Source organism: Pleurodeles waltl, chromosome 6 (genome assembly GCF_031143425.1).
Source record: "Pleurodeles waltl isolate 20211129_DDA chromosome 6, aPleWal1.hap1.20221129, whole genome shotgun sequence".
In the NCBI taxonomy this organism is placed as follows: Eukaryota; Metazoa; Chordata; class Amphibia; order Caudata; family Salamandridae; genus Pleurodeles; species Pleurodeles waltl.
Genome location: NC_090445.1, coordinates 331,145,314 through 331,154,755, shown reverse-complemented (window position 1 = coordinate 331,154,755; position 9,442 = coordinate 331,145,314). Strand labels below are relative to the sequence as shown.

The 9,442-nt window shown below is 42.0% G+C and overlaps 1 protein-coding gene across 3 annotated transcripts in view; it reads right to left on the bottom strand.

Annotated features, from left to right (window-relative positions):
* Window positions 1-292: 292 nt before the first annotated feature.
* LOC138299701 (E3 SUMO-protein ligase KIAA1586-like) overlaps window positions 293-9,442 on the bottom strand; it is a 30,296-nt gene continuing 21,146 nt past the window's right edge. For all 3 annotated transcript variants that reach the window (XM_069238194.1, XM_069238196.1, XM_069238195.1), the window contains exon 2: window positions 293-8,955. In XM_069238194.1, coding sequence (XP_069094295.1) covers window positions 6,662-8,713 — 2,052 coding nt within the window. In that variant the 5' untranslated portion in view covers window positions 8,714-8,955 and the 3' untranslated portion in view covers window positions 293-6,661. The remainder of the gene's footprint in view (window positions 8,956-9,442) is intronic.

Below are 9,442 nucleotides of genomic sequence, written 5' to 3'. Positions count from 1 at the left end.
GTCGCGTAGGCTCTCATTATCCTAATGAGACTACTGGATTTTTGGGAGGCAAGATCGTTTACAGTGTGGGGGACTAAGTCTGACCCACGGCGAAGGACCCTTGTCACCCCAAATCCGGGGTAAGCTCCGGCTAACTAGCAGTGCCTTATCTTTCCCAAAGGGAAGAGACAATTGGGCAGCCGAGCGCATGACATCTTAGTTCTTCCCAGGGAAGTCGTGGTCACTCAGGTCACAACCAGTTCTCTCATATACAGTGCGGTCTCATATATAAATGACAAAGGCAGTTTGAGTTTTAAAGATTGGTTTAATAAAACGACTGCATTTTAGATAACAAGGCGTGAGCCGCAATAACCAGAACCATACAACACAGTAGGATTGAAATAGTAACGAGGAGAGTGAAACATAAGAATAATGCTTTCATAGTGCAACTAGGTTACGTTCTCTCTCTAAGTTATATTTTGAGCACAGCATGTTAAGCTCTAAGCCTGCCTTTCAGGTTCCCCCGGGAGGACATCAACCCTCATACCTGAGCAAAAGCCTGTGATCTGGATCAGCATCTGCAACAGGGCAGTCAGCATCAAGTTGTGGGTTCCTTGTCGGAATCTCCCTCTTACGTGTACCAGGACTAGAAAGTGTTTTTATAACTAACACACCGGTGTTCTAAGAAACGTCCCTACTTAAGAATGTGTACTGTCTACGAACCCTAAAGACTAAACTTCAACCACGTCTATCGGCAATGGACCAGACTGTATCCTTGACTGAAGCACAGAGCGAGCAAAAATGTATTGTTTGAGAACTTCAGTGCTGAAGTAAGCTCAACAGTGTAATAGAAGAAAATAAAACAAGACCGTGAAACTGGTTATTGTAAAATAACAGTGTGAGGCTAAATAAAATGCATCTAGGGCAAATTGCACAGAGGCCTAAATACTTTAAGCAAACGCGCATAAAGCTACATTAAAAATGGCTACACTACAGTACTGCCCATCGAAGTACCTCGTATCTAATGGAACAGTAGGTCTTCAAATTGAAAAAAGTTCTCTGTCATGGCTAGAGTGGCACAGTGCATTATGAAATGAACAGGAGTCGCTGATTTCCATCTGGCGGATAAGAGGGCGGTCTCAACTACTTTTAATGAGGCTTCTTGTGGGATGTTGGTGTACAGTGCTTCTACATCTAAAGTTATGAGAGCATGTACATAAACAGTAGAGTTGATAGACTATCAGGTTGAGAACATCTTTAGTGTCCTTACGGTAAGTAGCCGACTCCCACACAATAGGTTGCAACAAATGGTCACAAAATGTAGATAGAGGTTCCAGAACCGATCCTATCCCTGAGACTATAGGGCGACCGGGGGAGGAGTCCTGCCTTTATGAATCTTAGGGAGACAATAGAAATAGGGGATGTGGGGATTCATGGTATCCAGGAATTCTGCTTCTTTCTGAGAGATCCACAAATTACTGCAAGCCTCCTCTATCATCCCTCGTATCTCAGTTTGTAATCTGTCTGTAGGGTCTCGATCGAACTGAGCGTAGTAAGTAGAGTCCCCAAGTAGGAGTAAGCACTCTTGTCTATAGTCCTCTGAAACCATCACAACTATAGCACCACCCTTATCCGCTGGTTTGATAACAATGCTGGTGTCAGCTGCCAGTCCTTTGAGAGCGTTCCTCTCTGTTTTGGATATATTGACAAAACTCTGTCTAGGTCGTAATTTGGTGAGATCATTCATAACTACCTTCTCAAATACCAAGACTTCACAGGACATTGATGATGAGGGGGCATAACCTTAGATGGTTTCTTAAGGCCTGAATCTTCAGGCTGGTCGTCGGTGGGTCTATCTTTAAAGAAAACCTGAAGTCTGATTTTTCTAAAGAATTGAGAAAGTTCACAATGGAGACAAAAGAAATCCTCTTTGGGAGTGGGTACAAAGCCCAAACCTCTACTCAAGACCCTGGTCTCATCAAGGGAGAGCGGTCTAGATGAAAGGTTGACTACTAAGTCCTTGTTGGTCGATTCTTCCCTTGGCTCCGGGTGACCATCTGTGGTTCCTCCTGAGTCCAATGGACCCTTCTGCCTCTTCCTCTCCTTCTGCCTCGTCCTCTGCCCCTGCTGCGGCCTAAAAAAGGCATGTATGGTAACATGGGGCAGGGTTGGTAGAAGGGGAAGGGCTGCTGCCATGCTAAAGGTTGGCCTGGGGGATATTGAGGGAAGTGGAAATACGGTTGTGGTCTGTCATCATTAGTGCTCCACCCATCGGAAGAGGAGCTGTTACTGTACTTGCCGGGCTTCCTGCCTGAGGAAGAAGACTCGTCTGAAGAAAAAGACTGATTATCAACAGTATAGTCTTCCTTAATGTAAGGATAGACCTTCTCTCTGCTAAACTTGTTGATATCCTTCTGTAATTTGGTAGTCTTTTGTTGAGTCAGGAATTCTTTCGTCTCATTGAGTTCAGAGTTAATATTCGCCAGTCGATTCTTAAATGCAGAGATGGAAACTGTGGTCTTAAGTGTACTTTCCATCAGGTTAATTTGTATGGAAATAGATTCTGATAGTCGTTTGGATGTGTTAATGATAAGAACAAGCCAGTCCCTCGTACACTTCCAGGCGATCTTAGCCCAATCTTTCCTAAAAATCAGGTCTTGTAAAAAGATCCTGGGCATATTGGATACAAGTAATCCATTAGGTGCTATATTCGCTCTCAGATATTCAGTCATGATTGTACCATGTTGGACCGTCTCAATCAGATCTTGTTTTAGTGAGGACAGTTTGTCCCATTCTTCCTTTGAAGGACCCGAAGGTCATGCACCGTCATTTTCCAGAACAGATGGAGCCTGTAAGATTGCAGACACGATATCATCATCAAATTTTATCAAAATTATCCATGTCGGGGGTCTGAAATAAATCCCACAGCTACGCTGCTGTGCTAAGTAGATAAAGTTAAAAAATGAGGGATTCGGAGGATTAATGGTCCAGTGTCTGCCCTCCCATGAATAATCCTATGCAACAAAAAACATAATACACTGTTCCAAAAAGAAGAGACAGAAAAAACACAGGGGAGTCCTAATTTTAGGAGCAAGAGTCCTCAAACACCCGACTGGGTGTCATGCTTCATCATCGGATGTGCTCCTCGTCAGACCGGCGCTGCAATGTCTGACGGGCACCCCCAAAGGGGGGCTCTTCCTGAATATACACTTCCATTCAGGAAGATGATTAGGGTGAAGGCAAGGACTGTAGTCCCTTTTGTGCACGATGAAGGTCCCTTCATCATGTGTGAGAGGAGAGGTGACTGGGGAAGCAGACGGCCAACCTCAACCAAAGGAGTGCTCCTGCGGCAGAGACTCCGAATACTTGAGCTTTTGTAGTTTTTGTATTGCGTTTTATAGTGCAGTAAAGCACTTCTCTTTCACAAACTAAGCAATGGGTTGGACAGTAAAGATGTTTTTCACTGTTAGGTGTCTGTTGTAAGCTAACCTCCCTAAGAAGCTGGTCACTACTGACTCCCGGACTCCTATTAAACAGAATAAGGAAATATACCACTTCTCATATGCTAATGCCACCTAAAGCCAATCTCTTAGGACCTGAAGAAATGTATGCATGGCTGAAGGTTTTCTGTTCAGGCACAAACTCTTTGGAATTCTCTTCCTGCTTATTTGCGTTCAGAAACCGTGTTCAGGACAGTCAGGGAAAATCTTTCAGACAGGTTTATTGCAGTTAGGTTTGGCCTTTTAAATTGCACCTCAATAATATCTTCAGATTCTCTGTGCCAAGAAAACTTTTGATGAATGTGCACTTCTTCAAGTATCGCTAACAAAACATACCAAGTACCAAAGTGTTTCTACTTGGCCCAGTTTGCAGAGCCATTGTAAGACGAGCACAGTAACAGAGATAAATAATGCCAATGCCCAGAGTTGAGATCCAGTAGTCTTTAGTTGCCCAGTGGCCCTCCAAACAGGGTTGACTAGTGTCACTGTACCAAATTGTCCGTTTATGTGAGTAACAAAAATTTAACTATTTCTTTGCTCATGCATGATTAGCTATCCAAATGTTTCTAAATCGTATGTTTTAAAACTACAGATGTTAATAAATGTCATACTTAATTGGAATAGTTTAAATGCAGACAGCACTGAATCATGCAGCTTGTTATTGAGCGGAGTGTAGCCAACATAGATAAAATGGTCATTACCATTTTATTATAAAGTGCGCCAGTCCAGCTCATGTGTGAGGGCGTGGCCATTCATGCTGATTGGCAGCAGGGACAATCGAGCCTGAAGTTTAAAGTGTGCATGTTGAATTGGTCATCAGCCTTGCAACAGCCAACCTGATGTGCACTTAAGATCTCTCCAACTCAAGCTGTGTTAGACAGAACGGTAGAGCACAGACACACACCCCAGTCTCAAAAGGAGCACTGGGTTAGCCTGCTCTATCCAATACTGGCACTTCTCTCATGCTGATTGCTGTTATAAACAATGTGAAAGTAGTTCCTACATGGATTAGGTAAGGTTCTCTGCTCCGAGACCCCTCACTTGGAGCTGCAGTCTCACATCCTGGAACATAGACAAGAGACTGCAAACCGAGAGCATGCCACAAGCAGCTACACTGAGGTAAACATTTTTTTGTGTGAACTGACAGTTTCACAGAAATGCTAAAGATTAAAAGGAAAAAAAAACAGAAGGAAGGATGATGACAAATGAATTACAGGAAATACAGATCAGGTAATTCCAACTGTTACAGGATCATCTACTTGCTACTCAAAATACAGCTTCAAGACATATCAGGAGAGAAAAACATCTGCATTTATGGAAAAAGGGAGGAAAGTAGGTAACATTGTTTCATAGCAAGAAAAGGAGAGGATTGTAGAGAACCACATCAGTGTCATTAGACACCCTCAGAAAAGCATTTACTAAAAGACTCCAGCAATTATCACCTTTTATCTGTAATTTTTTAACAAACCAATTTTGGGTTGGAACCAGTTCCACTATAAGGGCTAAATCAATTTCTTAGGCAAATATCACGCCAGTGCCTCTGTGCTGAGAGCATATTTGGCATGTGATATTTGTTACATGTGACCAGGGAAGAGACCACTACCACATCACCATACAATACGGCACCAGCCGAAGGTAACATTAGCAATATTTGATACTAGACCTACGCATACCGGCTCATATCTTATATATTTCTGTGGCACATAAAAATAGTTTGATAGAAGATACAGGTTTGGTCTCATTTACATTAGGGCTTGTGACGACCAGTGGAAGCCACAATAAGGATGTACTTCAATAGAGCTCATATTGCCAAGTCATTTTGATGACTAGTGGTTCCAAAATCTCATTAGAACAGATCAAACAGGACTAATACCAGGTCACTGCCTCTCTGCGAATGTCATCTATCTTTTGGAACAAATAGATTACGAAGCGAAGTAGCGAAACCTCTTTGTTAATGCTCAATGAGATGTAGAGAAGGAATTTGCCCTAGTAAAATGGAAATTTGTATGAGCTGCCCTGGAGGTTATTGACTTACACTTTCAGTTTGCAGGCCTGACCAAGCTTTATTATGCTTGTCCTGCGTGGGAATACTGATAAATGTAATTTCAGGAGGAAATAGGTCTTTGACACAGGTACCAGACATGAATGCCCCCACTGCCCATTACTTTTTGATTTACATATTCTGAATTAAAGGGAGTCGCAGGATCACGGAAGCTACAGGCATAACTGGGTGCCAAATATTCAATATTATATGCAGGTTGCCTATGTTTGATGGCTGTGTTTGTATTTTAATAGCAAGAGAAAACCCTCAATTTTCTGGAGGTTGGGGAAAATCAAGGGCAAATGGTGCAGACGTTTTGCTACAGATCTCTATTCACTTCTGCCACCATACACAATTTGTTGACAAGTGCATTGCTGAGAATTTACAGTCAGACAAGATAGAGGAATTAAAATAACTGGCTTAAAGTACAGGAAATTGCCATTTCTTTACAGAGGGTTTGTGGCAAACAGGGACAGTAATGTTGTTTAGAAGGTGGGAGTATTGACTGAGGAGAACAGTGCAGTCAGTAATCCAGAAAATATTGTAATCGCCTTTGTAGTGGTTGGATCATGGAGGAGAATGGCAGCATGGCTAAACAATGTTGTTATAACCCCAGAGTCCTCTTATATCTGAATACAGCATAGAATGTGCGGGATTCCGTTCCTACAAAAAAAGGACATAAAAACATTAGGCATATGCTTGGCGATGTACTGACTACGGAGCAAAGTTAAAAAATATTTTTAGGAGATGTTGACTATTTTACATATTTACGATGGATTTTAATGGGGAATGAAAACCTGATATATCAACGGACTTTCTGCAGCAGGATAGCTGAAATCAGGAAAAGCCTAATATATTCCCAATAATGTTGAGTACTACTATTTGAAGCTCCTTACCGGCAGTTGCAAACAAACATTCAGGTGGGTAGAGCAAACATCTTATACATCATAAAATATTGAAATTTGGAAACATTCACTGTTGGGTTTACAAGTCCTAGGCTTGCATGTATCCTTATTTAACATTTCAAAAGTTAACATACCTTTCAGTATCAAATGACAGCATAATAGTAGCACAGATCTGCATACCCAATAGTTACAGTAGGACTGCAAGAAATACAGAAGTAGCAAAAATGAAGGAACTTCTAGCTTAATATCTCCCAGAATGCCTTTAAGTGTTCTTCGTCATCTTTCTTCTGATGTGGTTTCTCACAATGTCTTTCCTCAGCCGATCGCCTTCCTTTCGCTAGCCAACTTTCTACATAGGACAGTGGTTCAAAAGCATTAAGAGGCGGACCATTAAGATTCAGCCATAAACATGAACAAACAGTGGCTGAATGAGATGATCTTGTTGGAGAAACAATTAGATTCATGGCACCAAGTCCTCTCTCACAGTCTGCACTGTTTGCTGGCAGAGTTTTCATGCACACAACTAATTCCATAAGTGCTTCCGGGCATTTCTTTCCACCAGAATCCTTAAAGCACCTGTAAGCATCTATGGTCTCTCTAAGGGGCAGGTGAAAAGTTGAACATAGCAGTCCAACTTCCACTTCTCCATATAAAATATGTTTGCCACCAACCAGTAGATTCTCCTGATCGAGCACGCTGAAGCTTTCAATTAATTCTGCATCTGAGCCTACCCGACATCGTTCATTAAGCATTACTGACAGACTTTCATAAAACTGCCTTGGGTTAAGCGAACTGAAGTTGATCCTTTCTTTAGAAATCTGAATATTCATGAATTGCCCTTCTTCTGCTGCTCTCTGAGCAATAGTAGCAAACTTTCCAGGTGTGTCCTTCATGGCAGTAAATCTATGAACCTGGTTTAGCAAACATCTGTGAGCATTAACAATGGTCATGTCAAGACGCTGTAACAATTCTGATAAGTCATTGAGCTGCTCCAGTGCATCACACATTAACCCTAAATCTTTTATAAAGGAACAAGAAGTGAGTTTATTTAGAAGCCCTTCGTATTTACCCCGATCTCGTGTTGGCCTTGATGGGTCCTTAGAGGCATCTTCAAAATGCTTGCACAAAGCTGGAAAGCAGTGCCACACAGCTCGTACAGTCCCATAACTCGATGCCACCCACCTTGTGTCAAGCATTTTGCCAATTTTCTGCAGCTGAATAACCAGTTCATTAGCAGCGATTTCCAGCTGCCTTGCGTTCCTTGGTGACATGCTGTATGTCGCATACAAGGAGTCCATGAAGATTTTAAAATGATTGATTCCAGCAACATAGTCAATTACATCTGCCACAACAAGCTCCAGACGGTGTGCTAAACAATGCCAGGATAATGCAATATTTGGGAAGTCTGATCTTAGTAAGTCTATAACCTCTTTGCTAAACACAATTGCTGGCCCATCTGAGCACACTGCAATCCAGATCTCATTCAGAAGGCTCATTGAGATCCCTACATTTTCAAAATACTGCAGGAGAGCCATCTTAGTGGCCAAAGAATTAATTTCTTGTAGTTCCACAAGACCAAAAAAAACAGTCACAGGTTTACTCTGGTCCCCAAAAGCACCACGCAGATAGATAATTAATGCCGGTTTGTTCAGGATATTAGTGTTCTCATCAACAATCACAGTGATCTTTGTCTTGTGGTCCTTGATGTAACAAACCAGCTTCTGCTGCATTTCTACTGCTATGTGTCTGACTATTTCAGCAGCTGTGACATTGCTGTGTAGCACACGACCCATCGCACTGCCGCTCATTTCCAGGAGTTTAATTAAATTTGGATAATCTGTAAACGGGCAGTTGGTTTTTGCCAAGTAGTAAGCAGTTATAAAAACTCTGCATGTGCTGTCCAGGCGAGTGACGTTACTTTGTTGTACTGCTTCTTCCACTGTGCGGTTTTGGAGCGTTTTACAAATTTCTTCGGCAACCAAGTGAGCACCACTTGCCTTGTGCTCTGAAATCTTTTTCCTAATCTGCTTCTGCCGAAAAGATTTTTTAGTACCAGAGGGACCAACCTTTCCTTCTGCCCACTCAGAGCTTATTCTCATCCCGTGGACACTACCACCAGCTGCTTTCACCTCTTTGCAAACAAAGCATCCAACATGACCCGAATTCAGATATAACCAAGGATTTTCATCTTTAAAATAAGACCACTGCTTTGTGTTCCAGCAATCTGGAAGCTGGGTGACCTCTCCTGCGGATTCTTCTTGCAATGAATCCATGGCCAAAGAATCCATATCAGGTCAGATATGCTGGTCATCATCACTGTGCCGAGTTGGTCCAGCCTTGTCACTAATCATGTGTTATTTTTGTGGTAATGGCAAAACAAAGTAAAACATTGAATTCCGCATAAATTTGCGTTTCAGAAGTGGTCTTGCTAACAGCGCTATCATATTTAAGGGAGAATTGGTGAGGGGTCCTCTGCTGGTTATTTGGTTCCTGTGAGTCAGGCCTTGCTTGGCTTGTCTCACCATCCAATCTGTAAATGAAATTAAACAAGTTTACTTTACTAAACAACTGAACATGATAGAAAGCAATATTTATCAAGTAGTGTTGAGTTGAACAGTTGCCTGAAGCTTAAAAACAGTGCAAAAACATACCATTTGTGAATTGTAGTACCTCATATGCAGACAAACCTGTGAGATAAGTGAAATATCATTACTATATTTTTAACTACTCTGGAATCAATCCAGGACAACATTCACCAGTTCCAAAAGGTTTCTACGAAGGACTGCGAGTAAAGCACAGGCACATGCTACAACAGTAAAGAACACTGCCAAGGGCTGCACCACTCATGAAAGGATCTTTGCCAGAGTCACTGGTCTGAGCTCTCAATGGAAGAGATGGCTAATAATGACTAATGGACTCCTCCGCAAAATGGCTGCATTAGAACATTCAACAATTCTACAGCAGGAAGAAAGTTTTAAATTTAGAAGGAAAGAAAGAGGACCATTATTGGCCCTGCC